Source organism: Melanostigma gelatinosum, assembly GCF_949748355.1.
Source record: "Melanostigma gelatinosum genome assembly, chromosome: 10".
Classification (NCBI taxonomy): domain Eukaryota; kingdom Metazoa; phylum Chordata; class Actinopteri; order Perciformes; family Zoarcidae; genus Melanostigma; species Melanostigma gelatinosum.
This window is the reverse complement of record NC_136643.1, coordinates 25010913-25035775: the sequence shown is the minus strand read 5'-3', so window position 1 is coordinate 25035775 and position 24863 is coordinate 25010913. Positions and strand designations below refer to the sequence as shown.

General features: G+C 44.7%; 3 protein-coding genes across 3 annotated transcripts; all 3 read right to left on the bottom strand.

Annotated features, from left to right (window-relative positions):
• Positions 1–7: 7 nt before the first annotated feature.
• Positions 8–3705, bottom strand: LOC306783568 (hemoglobin subunit beta-2-like; the record flags this gene model as incomplete). The annotated part of the gene is made up of 3 exons (XM_079277276.1): positions 8–136; positions 228–439; positions 3582–3705. The coding sequence occupies 3 exons, from the start codon at positions 3703–3705 to the stop codon at positions 8–10; spliced, it is 465 nt and encodes a 154-aa protein (XP_079133402.1).
• A 5577-nt stretch (positions 3706–9282) lies between these two features.
• Positions 9283–19369, bottom strand: trim45 (tripartite motif containing 45). The gene is made up of 8 exons (XM_079276530.1): positions 18725–19369; positions 17647–17935; positions 16802–16947; positions 16061–16377; positions 12058–12187; positions 11677–11791; positions 11323–11449; positions 9283–11063 (listed from the first exon to the last, which is right to left on the bottom strand). Exons 1-8 carry the CDS (start codon positions 19195–19197, stop codon positions 10909–10911), a joined length of 1752 nt encoding a protein of 583 aa, XP_079132656.1. The 5' UTR covers positions 19198–19369; the 3' UTR covers positions 9283–10908.
• A 510-nt stretch (positions 19370–19879) lies between these two features.
• On the bottom strand, positions 19880–23971 carry vtcn1 (V-set domain containing T cell activation inhibitor 1). The gene is made up of 5 exons (XM_079277104.1): positions 23831–23971; positions 22884–22948; positions 21392–21751; positions 20755–21006; positions 19880–20280 (listed from the first exon to the last, which is right to left on the bottom strand). The coding sequence occupies exons 1-5, from the start codon at positions 23860–23862 to the stop codon at positions 20168–20170; spliced, it is 822 nt and encodes a 273-aa protein (XP_079133230.1). The 5' UTR covers positions 23863–23971; the 3' UTR covers positions 19880–20167.
• Positions 23972–24863: the final 892 nt, after the last annotated feature.

Below are 24863 nucleotides of genomic sequence, written 5' to 3'. Positions count from 1 at the left end.
CAGCTCTTTAATGGTACTGTCTTCCCAGGGAGGACACCACCACGGCCAGGAACTTCTGGAAAGCTGCCTGAACTTCACCAGTGAAGTCTTTACCCAACCGAGCAGCAACCACAACGGTCAGACAGTCGGAAATGAGCTGCAGCAGAAACATCAACGACATGAAAGGTTGGTCTTCTTTTCAGATTGTTGAACCAGATTATCAGCCTTCGTTAGTTCCACAACTTTACCTTGACATTGTCGGGGTCCACGTGCAGGTTCTCGGAGTGCAGCACGCTCAGCTCGGCGTAGGTTTCCTTCATGTTGTCCATGTTCTTCACACCCCGGTCCAGACCGTGGAGGAAAGTCATTCCGTGTTTTGCAACCGGCGGATTTCCCATGATTGCAGCGGTGTTGTAGAGGTTTCCAAAGTTACCGAAATACCTCTGAGACGACCAGACACCTGAGGAAACAACATTAATGTTACAGTTCGATGAGGAGATCAAATGTCATAAGAACATGAACATTTGTGATTATCTGCAACACATTGTGCACAATGACAGCCTGATAAATGCACACACTGTATATGACCTATAAGAAAACAATGCCAGTGTGTTACCCAGAGAGGGACAGTGGCTCAATAACAGCTGACCATCAGTGTGCAAAACCCTTGGAGGTCTGAGCATCAGCACCTTGGACAGCGATCTTTAAATTGAACTGCACAATGTTGAACCACTGATGCTGAATCACTTCCGTCAAACATTAGTATGTGTTTTTTTCGTTTCTTCATTCCCCATCAACATCGATGATGGGGAATGAAGAAAACTCATTTTCCTCTCTGCTGTGGAGCACTGGATGGAAAGCATGTTGTCCTCAAAGCCAATTCCGGATCTCAGTCCTTCAACTACAAGGGAACATTCTCATTGGTTCTCCTGGCAGTTGTTGATACGTAATATTGTTTCCGGCTGATCGATGTCGGAGGCTACGGAAGAACCAGCGATGGTGGGAGTCTGGCCAACTCAGCTTTTGGTCAAGCTCCTAAATCTGGCACCCTGCAACTGCCTGCTGACCTGCCACTACCAGGAGCTGACCACCAAGGACTTCAGCCACACGTCTTTGTTGCTGACGAGGCCTTTCCACTGGGAAAAAATCTCATGAGGCCATTCCCCGGCCGCATCCTTCCAAGGGAGCGCCGGATCTTCTATTACCGTCTCTCCCGAGCTCGGTTGGTTGTGGAGAATGCCGTTGGGATCCTTTCTTCTCAGTGGAGGATGTACAGGCGAGCCATTGAGGTCCACCCAGAAGTTGCAGAGAAGTGTGTGAAGGCTACATGTGTTCTGCATAACTTCCTGCGGAAAACCACCCCAACAACGACAGTGAGAATACCGGTTGGAGAGGCGGAGCCACTGCCAGGTCTGGGAAGAATTGCTGCCAACAACTCGGCAAGAGAGGCCATCAGGGTGAGGGAGGCCTTCACATCCTACTCTGCTGAGGGAACGGTCCCATGGCAAGACACCGTGTAATGCCCAAGCACATCCAAAACAGCTCTCTTAACAACCACCCAGACACTATTATTGAGCAAACTTCCTGCAATATTACTTAATATATGTAGTAGCAGTGTGTCCTTCACAATACAATCATCCTACAGATAGATAGATATAAACTGTATTCATCCCCAGCAAAAAATGCGCAGTATATACAATTAATTAGAATGGTATTAAATGAACAACTAGGCAAACTAAACAGTAGTGCAAGGATCACCAACAACAAGCAACAACCGTGCAGCGTTGTTGTAGTCTTTTGAAGGATGATGATCTGGCCAGAGGGGATTTGTTATAGAGTCTTGTATATACATCATAAATGGCTGCTGCACAAAATTGAAAAATCTGATCAGAGGCACTCTCCTTTATCAAATGCAGCCTGAGCTGTGTTGCCCAGAAGGACAGTTTATCATATATCAGGCCCCTGATGTATGCACGGTACTTTTTTAGTTTGGCGCTGACAACGAATGCTCCGTCTTCTGTCTCGGTGGAGAGACGCCGCTGAATATTGAGACAGCTAGGTGTCACTTTGCTTTGAGTAGCTTTTCTTCAACCCTCATAGCCGTTTCCCCCCCTTAACCCCGGCCAACAACACACTCCCGGGCCAAAAAGCCGCAAGTGAAGGGTGTCATTTGTTAGAAACCTCTGCGATGACACTGCTCCCGGTGCTGAGCTGGCTTTCCTGTGGTGGGACTTGGGTGAGGGCCACAAACCTCAGTTTGTCAAACTTCAGCCTGTCACTCCAGTAGAAACAAGCCGGCCACATAAACATACAACCAGTGGCGGCTGCCAATAGAGGGCGCTAGGGCACCGCCCCACCTTGAGCCGTCCTCTTTGTTTACCTTTTTTTTTTTGAGTCTCTCACACTCAACCACTTACCAGGTGACGTCAGTAAGTCCTTGAGGGTTCAGGGTTTGAGGGTTTAGGGGGGACATTGGGATTTGGCCATTGGCAGCTCTGCCACCATCGAATTTACCCGGCGTACTAACAACTAGAGAGAGCGAGAAAGTCCACACGGAGGTCAAACTAACACAGGACTTTCACCCAGGAGGCTGCTGTTCGTGTCCCTGTGAAACCAAGAGGAAATGTTGAGTTTACACTTATGTTGCTACGTTATATGTGAACATAAACCATGATCTGACCTTAGTTACTGTGAGGAACCTTTCACTACAATGGGAGAATCCTAATGGCTAATGTCAGCAATGCTAACCTTTGGGTTAGCCTACAGAAATACGTCATCCCTGCAGCACTCTATGCGGCAAAGGCAAGACCCAGCCGACGCTGCCTCTGATTGGACGGTTCTTGTTGCCTTCGTTGGTTGCATTGGTTTCAGAATGAGGAGTGAGATTGGTTAGGGTAAGATAGATCGATAGATATCTCCACAGCTGCTCACTTCACTTATTTTGTCTGTCACTGTGAGCGCTCATATTGAAGAAGAGCTTAGCGGGCAGTTCGTCCTCACTGTGACACTGTCAGCCCACATACCGAAGTGAGCTTTTCTCTGACAGGTAATCCGTCCGTGCACAAAGTTCAACCATAAATACAGCCCCAGTGGGTTTTTTTGTTATTTTTTTGCTGAGTGTGCGAGAGTCCATCAGCTGGTCCTTGAGCTGCCACCGGCTGCGGCCTCGCTCTCTGCAGCAACAGCTATAGGACCACTGGCACGGGTGATTTACAGGACGCCCCCCTCGGTGAGTGAGTTAGTGGTCGGTGCGATGCGGCGTCGTGATCACTGTGAAGTCCTTCTCTTCGGAGAGGAATCAACACTATGAGTCACCCTCGTCGTGGACCCAACAAAAAAAAAAAAAAAGCGCTGAGCAGGCACAAAAAGACTGACAGTTTCCAAATCACAGCCAAGTTGCAGAGAAGGAGGGTGTGTGGTAGTGAGGGGAGGGTGTCCTTTGCATCTTTGATCATCTTCATCAGAGGGATGGATCGCTGGACTGGGGAAGGATTTATCGCACATTTCACACACACACACAAAGAACAAGGCTGCAAAAGACTAAACACATTCTTCAGTGTGTCATGAGATGAGATGCCGTATTTCAGCTGGGAAACATTCACCAAAAGCCAATCGGTGACATGTGACAGGAATGACACGCTGCTGCAGCAGGAGCGCCTGAGGGAACCCGTCTGTCAGAGCGGCGGGGTCAAACGACAACCTCCGGCCCTGGTGGACGAGCGGCATTCTTTTGTCTGCGTGTCCATGGAGGGAGATGTGTGTGTGAAGTGTCAATCCCACGCTCCGGCGGAGATAACTGCATACAGTGCTGAGAAAGGGTTTTTCTGCGGCGCACTGTTGATTTTTGACTTTCCAGTTAATGGTGCGACGCCAAGAGTCGCGATCAGGAGTCGGTGCAGGCAGCGCGGCATGATGGGTAGATAAACAGAGCTCTGTCCACATCTTCGTTATGCATCAGCGCACGGATACTTAACCGATCTCACGAATGATGCTGAAGGATGCTGATCCCATTTTAGATTTTGAAACCACCAATTCACTCACAGAAAGGGCCTTGGAGATAGACTCCCCCCCCCCCCACGCTTTTAAGTGAAGCATTGTATTGAATTTTACATTTTTACTGTCTCACAGCAAAACAACTCGTACTATAGAATATCATCTTGTCAGTAATTTAACCTTTAATTGATATTTGTAAGGTGTACGTTTGTGTTTTCATATTTTGATGTGGTCATTTTATGTAATAATATTGTAATATATTCAACACGGTGTCCATGCATAACCATGCAGCTGAGTGTTTGACTGAACAATGAAAATCTGTAAACATTAAGTCAATCGAAGAGAGAAATTGATTCTATTGTTTTTACTGATACAATGTCTTTGTGTAATTTGTAATTCAGGAATGTTCTACTCAGAGTTTGGACGTTGGTCCTGTAAATTGTCGGTGAACAGTTATTGAGTTTGGTCACAGATCTCGTTGATTGGTGTTGTAAATGTCCTTTGTTTATAATCTGATTTCATACAGAGTGGTTTTACTGAGGCCCGGCTTGTATCCTCCAGATACCAAAAGTGCTTCCAAGCAATCAAATCATCTTTGAGTCGACATCGGAGCTGCCTGTGTTTTAACTGAGTGTTTCATTCTGGATGTCTTGTGCGTCATTTTGTACACATGCTTTTTAATATTCTTTCCAAAACATTGGGGAGAACTTCACAGGAATTGAAAGTCTCTCAAATCGACGGCTTTAACCTGTCGTGAAATGATTTTAACTGTGCACCATTTCCTCTAAAATCTCATCTGAAATTAGAGAAATTGTCTCGTGAATGAGATTTGAAGTGAGCTCATAAATGAGATTTGAAATGCTGCATCAGAAGGTCCTGGTTCTGTCTGAGTGACACCTTGAGGTGGTCTGCTATGAAAATGACTGTATACCGACATGAGCTTGATGAAGAAGTAAACACAGAGGAAACTTGTACATTTGGTGCAGTTTTGTCGGCTCAAAGCTCCAGAACGTCACAGACTTTGGTTACATGCAAAATAAAGTTGTACTTCATTCCAGCCATTGTTTTCTGAGAGTAGGTTAATGATGCAATAAAACTCCTCAAATGCAAAGTGAGCAGATGAGACACCCCAAAGTGGCTTTGTGGTCACACCTCACCCTGAAATAAAAAGGAGAGAAACGTAAAGTAGCATGCAGAGATTGAGGTGAAAGAAACCCAAAAATGCGGCATTAATTACACACTTTACATCAGTCGGAGGGAAATGAACTCAGCAGCACAGACGTCCTCTCTTCCCGGCATCCCCCCCCCCAATCAGTTTGCACGTGTCTGTCTTTGATCTGCGGCTCATTGATCCGGTCTAAATCATTGCATGTCTGCTCCCACACTGCTCTTCGTATTTCATCATTGTGTTTTTCAGGTTGCTGTTTTCTGCTCCCAGCCGGTGTGATCAATCATTCCCGTTGCGCCAGAGTTGTATTGGAAAACGATACATATCCATTGAAGGGCACATCCTCACCCATAATATCACCTTCCCAACGTCTTTAAAGTTTATAGAGAGGAGCCAGCGTGCGATAAGTTATCATGCGGTCAGTGATGTATGGCTTTACACAAATTACACCTCAACTCATTTACCAGAGTAACTTTCTCTTTACTCGGAATTGTTTTAAGTGAGTCAGTGAGTTTACTTTGCATTCAATTAAATATTCATGACTTTGTTGGATCTCCATACTTATTGATGCAGCCAGTAGCAGATTAACGTTTGTATCATATCTGCACAAAGATGAAGAGGGAAGGTTCTCCTGCAGGAAACAGATGTTACAATAAATAGTCAAACTGGTTTACACGGCTGCTTTCTATCTGTGTTAAGTGTAAAGTGTTATCTTTGATTCTGCTTGAACATTTTAATTAAAAATCTGCTCATTTGTCGGAACCGGCTTCTTTCATCTTAGCTCACTTAGCTCAACAGGGCTGCCCAATGAAATGCAGATTGCCTTTCCATATCGTAAACAACAACGATATGATACGTAGGCTGGAGGATGAATTAAAGAGTCTCAGAGGAAATAAGCTGATCTGAAGTCTGGTGCTACAGCAGCTGATGACGGCAGCTGGCAATCTTAAATACTTTAATTTCAATAAATGTGAATGTTAAACATATCAAAAAAATGTAATTGCAATTACTTTGATCATATAAGTCACTTGTCAAGCAAAAACAGTTATTTCCAGCTCCACTAATGTGAAAATGTATTTTCTATATTTGAATTTTTTATTTATTTAAAACTACTTTGTTATGTTCAGGCAACTAAATTACTTGATTCGATTTAGTAAAAAAAACACATCATATTTGGGCTTTAAATGACTATGAACTTGAAACAAAACAAAAACGCAACAAAAGTACTTTGTTAGGTATACATAAGACGTATAAGATATGAGAGACAGACCAGTGTCACTGAGTGACTATTAGAGTCTTTTTTTACACCTGTTTGTCCCCGGGCACTTTCACAACATTTATGTAAAATTGAAATGTTACAATCAGAATTTACGGCCGAGGTAAAGGTTATTTCTGATTCTGTGTTTAATGGATTGCACTTTACTGCTCAGTAGCTATGTGTGGTGATGTGCTCTTTCTAAAATTCTAAAATGCCTCTCCTGTAGCTTGTCCCACTCGACCCGTCCTTTACGAAGCATCTGCGCTGATTTCATGCAGCTGTAATCTTTTTAAAAATGGTGGATGTTCTTCATTTTGCTCCGTGAACGCAAAGACAAACAAACAGGCTTCATTGGCTTTTACCAACTCCACTATTTATCATTTTAACAAATCAAGATGAATTATTCACAACTCGACACACACAGGGAATCTCCAACAGGGAATTCTGTAACAGTGTGTTCATATTCTCAGAGTTGCCTTTCCCAGAGTGCATTTCAGGTGACCTTCAATGTACAGTGTGTGTGTGTGTGTGTGTGTGTGTGTGTGTGTGTGTGTGCTCTTGACAATGATGGAAGTCCGTGCTGCTCTCTTGCAGCTCAGAGATAAAGTGTCGTCCACAGAAGGATGTCAGGCGCTGCCACAACACTGGCTTTGAGATGACCTGATGCCGTTATCCCTGCATCTCTGTCATCATTCTGTGATTCTCTTCACATGCATCGTGTCTCTGTCCCGGTTTGAGAGTGAGGCCGTATTTTAGATTTTAGAACGAGACGATGAGTTTTTTTTCTTACTAACATTTCAACAACTTTTGGTCTTTTTTTCAGGTAAAGTTTTTTAAGTATCAGCTACAGCGTTAGATAAACATTCACCAGCTGACAATGTGCAATCAGTGCCGTCATCAACAAGTTAAAGGTGCACCTGGACCTTTAACTTGTTGTCACTTGCACATGAACTCAACAGAGAGCAAAACACACAGGATGGACGAGAAGCGAAGACGTGTCACACCTCGGTTCTTCAATCTTAAATGAATTGTTTCATAAACTGGCCCACGAAAATCCAAACTCAGTGTAAAAAATGTAGGCATTATGGGATTACGTTGGTAGTAGTGATGGCCAGTGATGTTTCAAATATCAGACCGCTCGCTGCGCAAACGAAAGTCGTAACAAACTTACAGATATGAGTGAAGTTTCAGCAACTAGAATGGCAATTTCACGCCTAAAATGTATCCAGAAACAGATTTTGGAGGACTGTTGAGGTGAAATAACAACAAATGAAAATGTATTGGCATATTTCCCCTGTTTGCCATTCGAGGGACAGGAGATGCATCGTGTGCATGGGATTGTGGGTGTTTTAGGAAGGCGGGTGATACAAACAGGCATCCTACAAAATCCCATGACGGAAGGACTCAGTCCTCAGTAGACTTGGAAGGATCCTGGACATCTGGAACAATCCTTCCGAGGGATTCGATTTGGACGTCGAAGGATCCTTCCTTGACTTTGAGAAGCACCATGTTAACACTTGTTCCGTACTTTCGCACACTTATAAAAATAGACTTGAAGCATAAAGTCACGGTTATGCCCCGTGCGCACTAAGTATTTCCTGACCCCAGAACTGGAAACGGGAAATATGCCGGTAAACTTTCAGTTACTCCACCTCAGCAGTCACACAAAATGTGTTTCTGAACAACTTTTAAGCAACAAAATTGCCATTTGAGTTGCTGAATATTCACTTATATGAGATCTACAACACATCTGATAGTTTTAGCTAATTGTGGTGAGTTGTGTTCATCCAATCAAACATTTCAGGTTGTTGCAGACACACCTGCTGAAGATCCTTTTACACTAAATGTTGTCATATGCACCATTTTATTTTGTTTGCATAACTTTCAAGGCAGCAAATGTAAAATATGAAGCCAAACCAAAGATGCCTGTGAGATAATGTTGTGTCACTGTCGTTGGTTCTCTAGTGGAGAGCTCAGTGGGTGAAGCAGGTTCATGAGGTCTGGCGTCAGTCCTTCTCTGTGGTTCACCGCCACCGCTGGGAGCATCCTGCCATTTGTAGTGCACACTGTCATTGTTCATTTGTGTGTGTGTGTGTGTGTGTGTGTGTGTGTGTGTGTGTAGCGGGCTTAGTTCCTACTGGATTGACTCCACTGATAGAAGGGAGGGAGAAATCGACACTAAAGGCAGGTTTTAAACCACTCCATCATCTTTAACCCCCGTCTGCCCTCATGTAACTGAAGTGTCATCACGAGGCTGTTCGCTGTGAGAACGCTGATGATGAATGATTTGTAGGAACAAGCGCGGAGAAGTTCACGACGCAGGCAGAGGGACATGATGGTTGAATATATAAAAACACAGAGTAGCTCTCTGCTGCCACCCGGTGGTTTAAAGGGGGAATGTCACGCTCAATGTACTGTAACAAGCTTTCTGCAAATCACTGAATGAGTGACATGATGAAATGAAACTTTCTAGTTACATTTTGTTCTCATGTTGTTTTGTAGTTGTTATCAAGAGATGGATACTTCTGGATGATTTCACTGTTAAAATAAAACCTAATAGCCTCATTTATCCAGCCGAGCGCTCACAACCTCACAGACTTGGATGAGAGTTTGTGAACAGATGTTTTGATACAGTTCGCCGTTATTGAACGCAGCTTTCATTTACCTCCATTCATTAAAACATGTCTTTGTTTTTTAATTCGTTGTTCACCGTGGAGGCGTGCGAGAAAAACAAAGTTCAAGGCGACAGGGTGAGATATTGAGATGCAAATCGTCCTTTTGTTGGGTGAAGTGTTCCTTTAGGACAGTTCCATAAAGACAAGAGGCAAGGTAACGCGTGTATAAAGTGTGTTTATTTTGATTGCACAGCCTTAAACGTCTCAGTAGAAAGTAGTGAAGCAGACAAAAGCACCACGAAGATGAATGTACGTGAACAGCAGCAGCAGCATATCGACTCTTTCATCTGGGATCGATGTCGGGCCTCAAATCAAAAAGAGAAGTCCTCCTCCAGTATTTGCATCCGTCTACTTTACCTTTCATCAGCAGTGTAGACAAGCCACTGAAGACGAGTGTTATTCAGAACACAGAACATTCCCATTCAGCGGCTCATTGTGTTTTCAGTGCAGTGGAGCAGCTTTGTATTGAAAGAGGAGGCTGACTGCACCTTCCAGGTAGAAGCCTCACCAGCTCACGTACAGTTTATTAAAATATGGTCATGTTCAGTAAAGAGTACGTTTTTACTTTAGAATGGAGAGAAAAGATTATTTGGGCCAAATTAATTTATGATAACGATAATAACAATGAAATAAAATAATATTTATTTTTAACTTTGGTGTGCGTTTTGTATCGTTTTTGGCAAATTAATTACACTCAGAATACGAGTGCAGAGTGTGGAGAGAGAGTCTGTAACCATAACTGTAATATATATATATATATATATATATATATACACACACACACACACACAAACAATTAAGAGGCGCTGGATTGTTCATAAGATATTATAGTTTGTGTATTGTTAACATGATACCAACATTTCATCTTTCAAAAATATCCCGGTTATCATCAATGCCGGTAGATCGTGACATCACTAATAGAGAGACTATTGTTACAAAAATGTTTTTACAATAACAGTACAGGTAACAGTATTTAAGTGTGTACAAACACACACAAAATGATGAAGTAAATGTATTTCCTGGACAAGATATGTATATATGTTTAATGTATATATGTTTAATGTATATATGTTTAATGTGTATATGTTTAATGTATATATGTTTAATGTATATATGTTTAATGTATATATGTTTAATGTATATATGTTTAATGTATATATGTTTAATGTATATATGTTTAATGGATATATGTTAAATGTATATATGTTTAATAATGATGTCGATGCACATCCCTTCTTTATAACAGTGGTCAGTGTGGATTATAAACAATAATTGTTCATATACTTCAGCATTATTGGTTTTTAGGCACTACATTACAAAAGATATTTTCCTTGACTGAAAGATATAAAAATACAAAAGCACCAGTTTGTTGATTCTAAATGTTTCTATTTCAATGAGTTTTACATGAAAGATATAAAACACTGATTTCAGCACCTTTTTGAAATCGACAGCAGCGTCAAGGGTTAAAAAATCAGCTTGAGACGAGAAGATATGAAGAAAGAGATTCCAGAAGAGGATGATCTGCCCTCAGCGAGGGTTTATCGACGGTCTCACAGATCTCTCTTTGTTGAGAACTAATAAAGATAATCCTGGTTAAACCGTGTTTCATGTGATTCAGGAGGAGACACAAGCTGCTGTGACTGCATTTCATCGTCTTTTTCTCCATCTCGTCATCGGTTGGCCGAGCTTAGACACAACAGTCACCTTTTGGCTGCTGGCATCCTCCTTTATGAACTCGCATCACCTGGACAGGGCTCGTCGGCTCGTCTCCTCGTCCCCTCGTCTCCTCGTCTCCTCGTCTCCTCGTCCCCTCGTCTCCTCGTCTCCTCGTCTCCTCAGAGCTCAACGGTCCGGAGGTGTCCGTGGGGAGAAACTGCAACCAACACGCTCTGAGGCAAACACTCGGACTGCTCCGTTGTGCTGCCGCAACAAGACCAGTGGGGCTTCCCAGGGTGTCCTTTATGACCATGACCGCAGCCTTTGAATCCTCCTGCAGACAGACAGGCAGACAGACAGACAGACAGACGGGCAGAGAGAGAGAGAGACAGACAGATAGACGGACGGACATGCACATGGAGAGTAAAAAAATATAATTATTGCTTTATAACAAAACCTGTCTCTCTCTCAGAAAGAGAAGGCGGTCCAATCAAAGAACACAGCAGGTTGATCCTTCATCTGTGCTCTTTAAAGAACCACGTGGACTGTTTGTTTCTGTTCACTGGGGCACTGTGAAGTCCTCCTCTGGGTACCTGGCATGGTTCCTGTGCAGCCACAGCGAGCCTCTTTGGCTCCTCCGCTGGAGCAGAACGAGCAGCAGTGAAACGTTCCGCCGTGACGCCGCGACTTCCTCTTCACATGCAGAAGGAACGGAGAACCCTGCAGGACGAGACGCTCAGTCAGCGGCCTGCCTGTCTGTCTGCCTGTCTGTCTGTCTGCCCTGAGGCCATGAACACCACGACTCAGCCCAACGTCACCTTTACCTGCTGTAACATGCCGTCCTCAGCTGCAACACGTGATCAATAACTGTTCATTTAACGATGAATAAATAATCAAACAAGGTTTCCTCTGCATGCATTCCCTGCGCTCTTCTGTTAGTTTGGTACCTTGACATGTTGCGCTCTGACACAGACCCACACCGAGTAAGCTCCCGTCTCTTCAGCCGCGTATGAAGCTCTGTAGGACCCATCGCTGTTATCGGCCACCGTCGTCTCCAACGAGCTGAAGGGAAGCAAAAGAAACCAGCGGAGACGGATCCCAAATGAAAGAAGCTTCTACGTTCCTGGGTCTCTGCTGATGAATGACAAATAAAACTAACTGGGATTGTTGGCTCTCCGCAGACGGGGAAACCGTTGATCAACCACGAAGCTAAAACTGGATTCAGTCGTTGACTAAAACCTCACCGTGCTCCCGTTGGAATGCATTTATCCCGCCTGTTAAAGAAGGTAAAATGCTGACACAGCAGGTCGGGCTCTCGGACCCCTCACCAGCCTTTCTTCTCCTTGTGGACGATGCTGACCAGGACGTGCTCTCCACCTCGCTCCACCTGCTCCCCAGCAGAGTCTCGGCACACCAGGGTGAAGTGGCCCCGCTGACCCTCCACGGCACTCTGTAGACCTGGGACCAGGAGGGGTTAAAGGTCAGAAGGACTTAGGTCACATGTCGGATGATTTTAGACTTGATTTGACAATGAAAAAAGGAAAAAGTTCCAACTCGATGACTCATGACCTGACTTGTACTTTAGCCTCTTGACACCTTCTACCCAAGCCCAACGAATAATAAGTATGTTCCTAAAAGTGTTCAATGCACTTTTTATTTACCCGTGTGTTATATATGTAGCATTATGTACAGAATTCACATTTTATTTGTTTACAATTTTTCTAAGCTACGGACGCAAATGGCATAAAATGTGTAAAAAAAACAAGATGGCGACGACCAAAAACCAAGATGACGACAAACACGAGGTCCACAAACCAATGACGTCATGGTGACCATACGTCCACTTCTTATATACAGTCTACGACAAAGACACACCAACATAAAAATCTCTTTTCACACGAGTAGAAATGCACAGACTTTGCAAACACTCAAACACAAGACAGAAAGACAGTCAGGACCAGAAGGACTCGTCCCTCCAGATCCCACACATGCACACATCCCATTTAAAGAGACACCGGATCACTCAGACACGCCACAAACTGGAGACGCCGAGTCATTTGTCTCGTCACACACACCGTCTCACCCCTCAAAACGACCCCCTACACACATAAAGCAACATGTAGAATCACAGTAAAACCAGCTCCCACAGCTTTATTTCAACACTTTATTTCATCTTCTAGATCAGATTATAATGTTTCTAAACTTTAAAATCAAGGTTCACAATTTATTAATATGAAATCATACAAAATATATGAACACGTTTCTATTTGAGATGATTCTGAGTTCTTATTCACTTTCCATCAGTTGAAGTCTGCTGTTCAGAGGAGACGCTGGATTTAAGGTGGACGTCTCTGGTTTAAGGCGGACGTCTCTGGTTTAAGGCGGACGTCTCTGGTTTAAGGCGGACGTCTCTGGTTTAAGGCGGACTTCTCTGATTTAAGGCGGACGTCTCTGGTTTAAGGCGGACGTCTCTGGTTTAAGGCGGACGTCTCTGGTTTAAGGCGGACGTCTCTGGTTTAAGGCGGACTTCTCTGGTTTAAGGCGGACGTCTCTGGTTTAAGGCGGACGTCTCTGGTTTAAGGCGGACGTCTCTGTTTTAAGGCGGACGTCTCTGTTTTAAGGCGGACGTCTCTGTTTTAAGGCGGACTTCTCTGGTTTAAGGCGGACGTCTCTGGTTTAAGGCGGACGTCTCTGGTTTAAGGCGGACTTCTCTGTTTTAAGGCGGACGTCTCTGGTTTAAGTCGGACGTCTCTGTTTTAAGGCGGACGTCTCTGGTTTAAGGCGGACGTCTCTGGTTTAAGGCGGACGTCTCTGTTTAAGGCGGACGTCTCTGGTTTAAGGCGGACGTCTCTGGTTTAAGGCGGACGTCTCTGTTTTAAGGCGGACGTCTCTGGTTTAAGGCGGACGTCTCTGGTTTAAGGCGGACGTCTCTGGTTTAAGGCGGACTTCTCTGATTTAAGGCGGACGTCTCTGGTTTAAGGCGGACGTCTCTGGTTTAAGGCGGACGTCTCTGGTTTAAGGCGGACGTCTCTGGTTTAAGGCGGACGTCTCTGGTTTAAGGCGGACGTCTCTGGTTTAAGGCGGACGTCTCTGGTTTAAGGCGGACGTCTCTGTTTTAAGGCGGACGTCTCTGTTTTAAGGCGGACGTCTCTGGTTTAAGGCGGACTTCTCTGGTTTAAGGCGGACGTCTCTGGTTTAAGGCGGACGTCTCTGGTTTAAGGCGGACTTCTCTGTTTTAAGGCGGACGTCTCTGGTTTAAGTCGGACGTCTCTGTTTTAAGGTGGACGTCTCTGGTTTAAGGCGGACGTCTCTGGTTTAAGGCGGACGTCTCTGTTTTAAGGCGGACGTCTCTGGTTTAAGGCGGACGTCTCTGGTTTAAGGCGGACTTCTCTGGTTTAAGGCGGACGTCTCTGGTTTAAGGCGGACGTCTCTGGTTTAAGGCGGACTTCTCTGTTTTAAGGCGGACGTCTCTGGTTTAAGGCGGACGTCTCTGTTTTAAGGCGGACGTCTCTGGTTTAAGGCGGACTTCTCTGGTTTAAGGCGGACGTCTCTGTTTTAAGGCGGACGTCTCTGGTTTAAGGCGGACGTCTCTGGTTTAAGGCGGACTTCTCTGGTTTAAGGCGGACGTCTCTGGTTTAAGGCGGACGTCTCTGGTTTAAGGCGGACTTCTCTGGTTTAAGGCGGACGTCTCTGGTTTAAGGCGGACGTCTCTGGTTTAAGGCGGACTTCTCTGTTTTAAGGCGGACGTCTCTGGTTTAAGGCGGACGTCTCTGTTTTAAGGCGGACGTCTCTGGTTTAAGGCGGACTTCTCTGGTTTAAGGCGGACGTCTCTGGTTTAAGGCGGACGTCTCTGGTTTAAGGCGGACTTCTCTGTTTTAAGGCGGACGTCTCTGGTTTAAGTCGGACGTCTCTGTTTTAAGGTGGACGTCTCTGGTTTAAGGCGGACGTCTCTGGTTTAAGGCGGACTTCTCTGTTTTAAGGCGGACGTCTCTGGTTTAAGGCGGACGTCTCTGGTTTAAGGCGGACTTCTCTGTTTTAAGGCGGACGTCTCTGGTTTAAGTCGGACGTCTCTGTTTTAAGGTGGACGTCTCTGGTTTAAGGCGGACGTCTCTGGTTTAAGGCGGACGTCTCTGTTTTAAGGCGGACGTCTCTGGTTTAAGTCGGACGTCTCTGTTTTAAGGTGGACGTCTCTGGTTTAAGGCGGACTTCTCTGGTTTAAGGCGGACGTCTCTGGTTTAAGGCGGACGTCTCTGTTTTAAGGCGGACGTCTCTGGTTTAAGGCGGACTTCTCTGGTTTAAGGCGGACGTCTCTGGTTTAAGGCGGACGTCTCTGTTTTAAGGCGGACGTCTCTGGTTTAAGTCGGACGTCTCTGTTTTAAGGTGGACGTCTCTGGTTTAAGGCGGACTTCTCTGGTTTAAGGCGGACGTCTCTGGTTTAAGGCGGACGTCTCTGTTTTAAGGCGGACGTCTCTGGTTTAAGGCGGACGTCTCTGTTTTAAGGCGGACGTCTCTGGTTTAAGGCGGACGTCTCTGGTTTAAGTCGGACGTCTCTGTTTTAAGGCGGACGTCTCTGTTTTAAGGTGGACATCTCAGACTAAATGTAATTTGAGTGATTTGATAACAGATTATTTCTCCTTCTCTCTTCATAAAACAAATATAAAGATCAGAAAATAAGTGAAATGACTCTAGATATTGAAAGGTTTACACAGAGTGCTGCCGTCGGCCACTTTCCCCCCTCGACACACTGCAGCCGGAGTCCAGCGTGACTCCGGGCACAGCTGGTGCTGCTGACCTGAGCTTTTCCCATCATTACTCAGTGTTTTGTTGACGATCGCTGAGGATATTCATCAGCTGCTGTTGTTGTTTGCATTGCATGTCAGACTCTATTAGCCGCTGGATAACCAACGATGCTGCTCTGTGTCTTCATGTTGTTACGCAGCGTTTCTCAGTAGCTGCAGAGGGATCTGATTGGATGCTGTTGATGATTAAACTACTTCTGCTAATTATGTTTCTACTCCGTGGATAACAACAACAGTAATTGCGTTAATATAACAGTAGGCCAGTAAGCCTGAAAGATTTCTGCTTTCTAATAGTCGACACAACACAATGTTGTTGTTTTATAAATGTAGTTTCAAACTCAAAAGTACGTCAGTGGCTCATTAGAAATTAAAAATGAGCAATAACACGCTACATAGACAAAAGTAAAAAAAAATAATTGTTGATTTTGGTATTTTTTCGTCGACAGTAAAATAAATAAATAACCTTTTTTCAATTGAAGAGAATTGGAAAGGAATATAATTATATGACATATTTGCACGAGGGCTGATCTACCTTCTCCTTCCACGGTGCACTTGCTGAGGTCCACCGTCTTGGAGTTGATGACCCCGACCAGCGGGTAGCCCCCCACCTCCCCCGCAGGCTCCCTGGCCATGAAGCTGATGCCGCCGCCGTCATCGGGGGCCACGTTTGCCGGGTGGGGGTCGTAGCCGGCCTCCGTCAGGCCGGTCAGTCTCCTCAGGGTCACTCCTTTGGCGCTGAGGATCTCCGCGTCCGAGCCGCGGCTCAGCAGCCTCTCGGCAAACTCCACGCCGCCGCCGACGTCCAGCAGAGCCTGCTGCAGCTGAGCCCTCTGCAGGTGGAGCTGGTTCCTGTCGGACAAAGTAATAACAACATAATACAATATTAAAATAATACAATTACGAGCAGCATCTCCCGAGAACTGCAGGAGATTTATCTGCACTGTAAAGCACTGAGGCCTGTTTATATCTACCTCTCAAAACACTCAATGACTACGTCTAACATGCTCATATTCCTCTGTTATTCAGAATATGACAATATTCTGAATTTGAGCAAAAAATGGGCAAAAAAAATGTAATATGCTGAACGTTTGTGGTTCTCCATCCTTCCTTTCTTTCCTGTCGAAGGTTAGGAACAGTGGTCCCACTTTGAGGTGTTATTTTTAACTTACAGGAAGATTCCTTGAGATGCGTCACACTGCTCCGTACTTGCTTTCAGATCATCGTACACCACATTAACTTCCCATAAGAATATGATATGTTGGTGGAGCCACACCTGCGTTGGACACGGAGCTCCTCCAGGCGGTGCAGCAGAGACAGGCAGTGGTTCTCCACAGCGCTGGCGTACGCTCGCGCAAACGCCCTCACCTCATTCGCTGTGGCATCCACGCGGGCCTGCAAGGCCTCCTGGGAGACTTCCACCTGCAATGGTGGAAACAAAAGGATTAGTTTGAAAATACTTGATACTTTTATTCATTTTTTAAATCGAGTGGGGAAAAAAACATGATTGTTACGACATGTTTTGACTTTGTGTCTTCAAAACTTAGAGGGTGAGGTGGTTTGTGGGTTATTACGTCATGAATTACAGCTTTTAAAATCCATGTGGTCTAATGAGGAAATAGTGGTGAGACGGATTATGAGACAATGACGTGAAAAAGCTCTCACCGCCTCTCGTACATTGGAGAAAGAGAGACGTCATAGTCGTTTGTTTAGCCTCTGTAGTATTTTTGTGTCTTTGTAGTCATTTTATGGTAATTATGTCTCTTTGAAGTCATTTGTGTTTCTGAGGGTATTTTGTGTCTTTTTGTAGTTCTTTTGTGTCTCTTTGTAGTTATTTTGTGTCTTTTTGTAGTTCTTTTGTGTCTCTTTGTTGTCTCTTCCTGGTTGGTTCGTGTCTCTTTCAGTGATATTTTCTACGTGAAAGCCACTAACCACTAACACTTTGGTCTCCTGGACCTGTTCCCGACCTGTTCAGTGATCCATCCACGGCTGCTATGAACCCTGAACTTGTGATTAACGCTATAACCATAACACTACATTAAGTGGAACTAACACGAGTCGAGCAAACGCACCTAAAAACAAACTTTGCTTTAAGTCTAAATGAAACAGACTCTGTTGCACCTTCTGCAGCGAGTCCTTCAGGCGCTCCATGCGAGGTCTCAGGCGCACCGTGACCACCTCTCGGATGCGTTCTCCGTGTCGATCGATGGCGTCCCGGGTGGGGCAGCAGCCGTGGTCGCGGTGCAGCGTGGCGGCACACTCCAGGCAGACGGGCAGGTCGCAGGGCTGACAGAAGAGCCGGAGCTCCTGGCCGGGGTGCAGCGAGCAGAGGACCGGGCGGCACAGACGGCCGCGAGCCTTCAGCTCCTCCAGACGCTGAACGGAGTGACACGCTGTTCGCTTCTGCCGCCTGAGGAGAGAATAAAAGGTCCAGCTCAACATCGCATCTGGTAAGAAATAAAGATGGAGATCAGACTTTAACTGCAAGAAAAGAGAAGAGAATACAATGTAAAAATACAGAATCATATAATGTAGAACAGGACTTACCTCTGAGCTGGACAGAAGAGTAGAATAGAAAGGAGTAAAATAAGAGTTTAACCCTGTTAGTGCGACAGCTCAAAATAAAACACATTAGAACCTGAGATTGGCTGATTAGAGCTTCACAAATGTGAGGATTTTAAGCTTTTCTTCCTCATATGAGACAGTATTGATTAGATTTGGGAATAGAATAGAACCGACTCTACCTGTGCGCCTGGCAGCAGAATAGAATAGAATAGAAGAGACTCTACCTGTGTGCCTGGCAGCAGAATAGAATAGAAGAGACTCTACCTGTGCGCCTGGCAGCAGAATAGAATAGAATAGACTCTACCTGTGCGCCTGGCAGCAGAATAGAATAGAATAGAAGAGACTCTACCTGTGCGCCTGGCAGCAGAATAGAATAGAATAGAAGAGACTCTACCTGTGCGCCTGGCAGCAGAATAGAATAGAATAGAAGAGACTCTACCTGTGCGCCTGGCAGCAGAATAGAATAGAATAGAATAGAAGAGACTCTACCTGTGCGCCTGGCAGCAGAATAGAATAGAATAGAAGAGACTCTACCTGTGCGCCTGGCAGCAGAATAGAATAGAATAGAATAGAAGAGACTCTACCTGTGCGCCTGGCAGCAGAATAGAATAGAATAGAATAGAAGAGACTCTACCTGTGCGCCTGGCAGCAGAACGCGCACAGGTTGACGCAGCACACGTCGCAGCGGCTCTCGGCGCCTACTTCGCCGCACAGGTCGCATCCCAGCGGGCCGTCCGTCGCCAGGGTCTCCAGGAACACCTCGTCCAGCGCCAGGTGGTCGGTGCTCAGCCCTCCCGGTCCCGACGGAGGGATGTCCACCTCGGAGTCGCAGTCGGGGCAGAGCACCGTGACGGCGACGGCGGGTCGGTCCCCCTGCGCCGCCTCGCTCTTTCCGTTTTCCGGACTCTTGCGCGAGGACACCGAGAACGGCTCCAGCTGGCCGATGCAGTCGGAGCAGAAGGTGTGCAGACAGGGGAGGATCTTAGGGTCCCGGTACAAGCGTTTACACCCGTTACACACCGCTCTCGGGTTCACCAGGACTCCGTTTTGCGGCTCCGAGCGTAACTTCGACTCCTCCGCGTTTTCTCTCCGTGCAGACTGAGACATCGTCTGTTTTTGGAGACTTCTGGTGCCACAAACACCCCGTGAGACCCACCGAGCTCCGCCAACCCGTCAGGACCGAAAGAAAACTTCCATCTGAACTACACCAGCAGCTTTCTACCCTGTGTGACGACAAACACTCTTTAATGACACCGTAGCGCCTCCAATCCCACCGGAAAGTCCCACTTTTCCTCGGGAGAAGTTGGCTGCGTTCACGGCTCCCTGGGACATTTGACACCTCACTCACTACTAGACCAATAGGAAGCCTCTCTGGAGGTCTTCACTTCCAGTCTGGGACTCTGAGTGTCCCCATCTACTGGCAGGACAGAGCAACATGTTTCCAACATGATGGATGGACAGATTCTATAGTTCAGTCTTATTGTTTGCAAGAAATAAAACTGATCTGATGGCAGATATTAACACTTTGTCCTATCATTTTTCGAAAAGGAAAAACATGCACACCTGCGCTTATTTCTCATGAATATTATTAATATATTATATGTTAATATATGAATTGTTATGTATATGTTTTTTAAAGCTGCATTTTCTTCTTTGACATCAGAAACTTTGAAACAAATCGACCCACTTCAGAACAATGCATTTATTAATGAACTCAGTAATACAAAAACGTTATAGGGTACATCATAAGATCATTGTATACGATGACATTTAATATGTTGTTTAAATTCTTTATTATATTATTTTTCTGCAGTTTCTCCACATCGGTGGCGATTCATCCTATTTTATGGAGTACAGACAGCATAAATATGAATCATATTAAAAAGAAAATCAAGATGGCGCCTTACACCTTGGCACATACACCTGAGAAAGTAAAAAAGAAATGTTGATTCTGTTAAAACATCTGTTACACTGTAGCAACGCCCTCTGTAATACATTAAGCATTGATTGTGTGTGTGTGTGTGTGTGTGTGTGTGTGTGTGTGTGTGTATGTGCGTGTGTGTGTGTGTGTGTGTAGTTAGGTGAGGTAATAGATGCAGAGGACACTGGTCGTAATGCTCAGGTGTGTTGATGTCATGAGGGAGGATGCAGCGCTGAAGGTGAAGTATGTGTTCTCTGTAACACCAGAACCTGCAAAATAAGAGAGGAGATTCAAATTATTGTATTTTTATACATATTTAATTTGATCTCATTTAAGCTTTTGTCATTTATTTTATTTTGAGTTGACCTTCTAATCAAAATGAAAGCCCGCCCTAAAGCATCCCCTGCTTTATGGTCTGTGTGACTCTAAATGGACCATAATGTACTAAATGAACATCATGCTGTATTGAAGAAGACTTGAAACTAGAGATTGAGACATAAACTCATGTTTACAATGTTTACTGAGGGAATAAATCAAGAGAGAAGCAGAGTCATTTTCTCATAGACTTCTATACAACCAGAGGAGTCGCCCCCTGGTGGACACTAGAGAGAATGCAGCTTTAAGACACTTCTCGTTGTGGCTTCATTTAACCATCAATCAACACGCCAAGTCGCCACACATCAACTCAAGAGATTCTGACATTCAGATATCCTTGTAAAAACATTCATATTGCAGAAGATGACCTGTTACGGTTGCTTCAGAGACGGCCGCCACCAGATCATTTTCAATCCTGCAGCCGTATGGTTCGCTGATGTTGACTGGCTGCAGCGTGCTGACAACCCTGAATATGCCCACAGAGTTCTCAGCGAAGCTCGCGCTTCCGTTCAGGACGTTCCCGTTAAAGTCCGACCATGTCACGTTTGGTTTGGGGAACCACCAGGGAGCCTCAGCCGTCAGGGCGCTGCTGGTGAATTTAAATGTGGGGGCCGAAAAGGCTGAGAGAATAAAAGCATGAATCTGACTTTCCAAATGGTCATAAAACATCCAGAAAAAAAGAAAATAAATAAAGTGCAATTAAGGGTATAACAATACAGTTACAGAGAATAGAGAGGGAAGAAATTAGTTGACTATCATGTTTTCTTTAACCCCTATTTAGCATCAATAAGCAGTACATAAACATTTGATAAAACACTAAAATGCAGTTGCACACAGATCTAAGGACGTTTAAGTGTTTCTTAATGAGAAACATGACTTCACAGGAGAAGTTACTCCTTATATCTGCTTAGCTACATATCACATGTTTGTATACTGCACATGTTCTCAGAGAGATTCACCGTCGAGGCAAACACACAGTGAAAGTGGAAAGGCGAGTCATCCTACCTGCAGTTCTGAGGTGCAGCTTGATCTTCCCACCGCCACCAGAGGAGCTGATGGTGCAGGTGTACTCCCCCTCGTCGCTCCGTGTCACGCGCCTCAGCAGCAGAGAGGCGTTACCCGCCACCAAGGCGTCGGGGAAGAGCTGGGTTCTCCCTTTGAACTGCGGGTCCTGGTCGCCGAGAGACGGCGCGCCGTCCTCATACCGGTAAACGGGCCCCGTCAGCCCCGTCTTCTGCCAGGTGACCGACACCTTTGTGACTCTGACCGGTTGAATCTGTGCGTTCAGATAGCAGCTGAGAAGCTCGTCGTCGCCGAGGTTGGCAGTGGGCGCCATGTTGTTGCTCATCAACTCGGACAATTGTCCTGTGGGACCAGGACCCGATCACAAACTCATGTCGGAGAACATATTATCAGCCTCGACAGAGTCTCAAATGTAAGATTTATTTTAAAGGAGCAGTGCGTGAGATCGAGTGCCATCTAGTGGTGAGCTGGCAGATTGCAACCAATCCTGCTCACCCCTCATCACAGCAAACTACAGTGGCCTTCAGGGAGGGATAGGTATCTTTAGGATTGTATTACTATTAGCAGCTACTCTTGTTGACACTGCTTCTTCTTCATGACTTAATAATTGCTTTAAAAACATACAATTTAAAACAGGATCATTGAAAGATGAGGAGTAACTTCGTAGGATATCATTCAAACTGTTGTGTGAGGATACTTTGTGTCTTTGTGTGCGTGTAGTTGAAGGAGCTCAATAACTTCGGGGCTTATCAATTCTCGGGTCTTTAATAATTGAGCACCAGGGCCCGTTTGTTACTGAGTTGCGGTACCCATCACTACCTTCAGGTAATGTACAATAAAACACTAGAGCCAGCGTTAGGTTTGTCCGTTCTGGGCTACTGTAAAAACATGGCCGACTCCGTGAAGAGGACCCACTCCCTGTATACATATAAACGTCTCTTTCTCAGCTAACGAAAACACAACAATTCATAGTTTAAGGTGATTATACACGAATGAAAACATAGTTATGAATATTATAATCCATTTCTGGCAATACATCCTGCTAAATCCCTCACACTGTTCCTTTAAGAAAGCACAGCTTCATTCCCCTCATTATTCTATGTAGATATGATTGATAGCCTGACAATTGATGACATGATTAGTAACCTCACCCTCCTACCGGAAGCCTGAACTCAACCACATCTGTGGTCAAACCTGGTCGACATGAAATAAACGGGAGCAAGATGTGTGCAGGGATCTAATCATCTTCCAATGGACGCCTCCGCACAAATTGAATTATCTTAGAAGGAAATTCAACAGCACATTCGAATACACATAGCACATCACACATAAAGCTACACACACACACACACACACACACACAATAATTAACTGCGTGAGCTGAACACACACCACGTGTTCCCTCAGGCCCGACAGAGCCTGCCATCAGGCTGTGACACTGACAGGATCTCACGAGGAATCCGGATGTTCTTACCTGTGAAGGACAAGGCTAAGAAGAGGACGATGGCCGCCCCGAATAAGACGATGAGGACGATCATGCTGCACGCAAAGAGACACAAACACAGGAAAGTGTCAGGCAACAGACGAGCGGCTAAAATCAACTTGCAGATCAACTTCATAGCAACCAAAACAAGAAGCTTTGACTGCTGCGCACATCTGCAGACATCCACTGGTGAAAGAAGTGTGTTTGCACATCATTTACTTAAGTAGAAGTATCAATACAACAATAAAAGTACTGTTTTACAGATATACGTTTTGCATTAAACACTTTACTTCAGTAAAAGTGCAGACGTATTATGAGCAAAACTTACTTAAAGCACCAAAAGTTCTGCAGAAAAACCACCGATGACTGAATATGTTATTCGATTATTATTAGATTGTCATATACAGTTTGGTAGTGTAGTCCTGTGGTTCCCAATCTGAGGGATGGGACCCCTGCAAGGGATCACATAATAAATCAGTGGGGTCACGAAACCATTAATGGGAGCGGACAATTAAATAAGTTTGACATTTTTGCCTTTTTTTTGTGAAATATTGGATAATTTCACCTCTTTGGGCCTTGAACTGTCGTTTAAATTGAATTGTTTTATAAGTCAAATGTCACTTTGTTGAAACAGACAAGAAATAGACAATAAGACAAGGAGCTCCCACGAGACATCGCTGGTTTAATAATTAACTGTACGTTGCACTTTTTTAGTCTGAAAAGAAACCAGCATCTATAGCTCTTCAAAGGAAAGTGGAGTAAAAAGTACAATATTGCCCGAAGTATAAAGTAGCACAATATTCAAGAAAGGTTTCTAAAAATACCACTCAACCACAGTACTGACAGTACTTAGTTACTTCCCACCACTGCTGAGACCTCAACGTTGTCAGCATTGAACCGCCATCAGTCGAGAAGACATTCAAACCTCGTGGCCTCACCTGCAGAAGATGATCTGCCCGATGGCCGCCATGTCTGCTGACGGAAACCTCTGGAGAAGAACAGACGATTCGATGCTGTGGCTGAAGTCAAAGGTCCAGTCACGCCATTCCTCCAGAGATCATCCGAACTCTCACGCTCTACCTTCTTCTGCTCCCACAGAAGGACTGCGTGCTGCTTGGCCTCCCTCACAAACACCACACCATGAGTAAATATTACCTTTAAGGCGTGTGCTTCATGCTCGTTGACGGGTCGTCACAGGAGCTCGTTTATCTTATGACAATAAAGGTGAACGCTACTTATTAACAAGGTTAACAAGGTGTATATATTGTAAAAAGGTTAGGTTAGTATACTGTAGTATTAGCTACCATTTTGTGAAGATAGTCAGTGTATACATAATGGTAAAAGAATGACAAGTACTGTGGGAACAACTTACTCAAGGTACATTTGAATGTGTAATGTTGGAAAAGAGAAATGAAACAAGCGCCATCAGCCTGAGGAAGCGTTGAGGAAGGGACCGAAACCCTCAATTACCACTGAAAAATGTTCCCAGCCATCAAGTGTGCATGTCACAGATGTAACATGTGCAAAAGCACATTCATTTCATAAACCTGAAACAGACACAAAGTTAATTTCCCGTAAAGCCGCTGCCTTTACGGGAGCAGATGTGACATTTAGCAACGCTCAAGTCTTCTGGGAAATCAATCACTTTCTGACTTTTCAACACATTTCCTTCCTACATGTTGACCTACAGAGAGCGTTAGAACGTGGTTTGATGTACCAGGTTGACCAACCATTCAATACTTTTGGTGCTAAAATAAATACAAATGGAAATTAGGTGATTTTCCGCTCATATCTTAATTTGGAACAAACAGGTAAACTCCTATTATGAGGACCATTCTTGTGAACGTCATATCTTATGTATCTTAAGATCTTATGTATCTTAAGCTCTTATGTATCTTAAGATCTTATGTATCTTAAGATCTGATGTATCTTAAGATCTGATGTATCTTAAGATCTGATGTATCTTAAGAT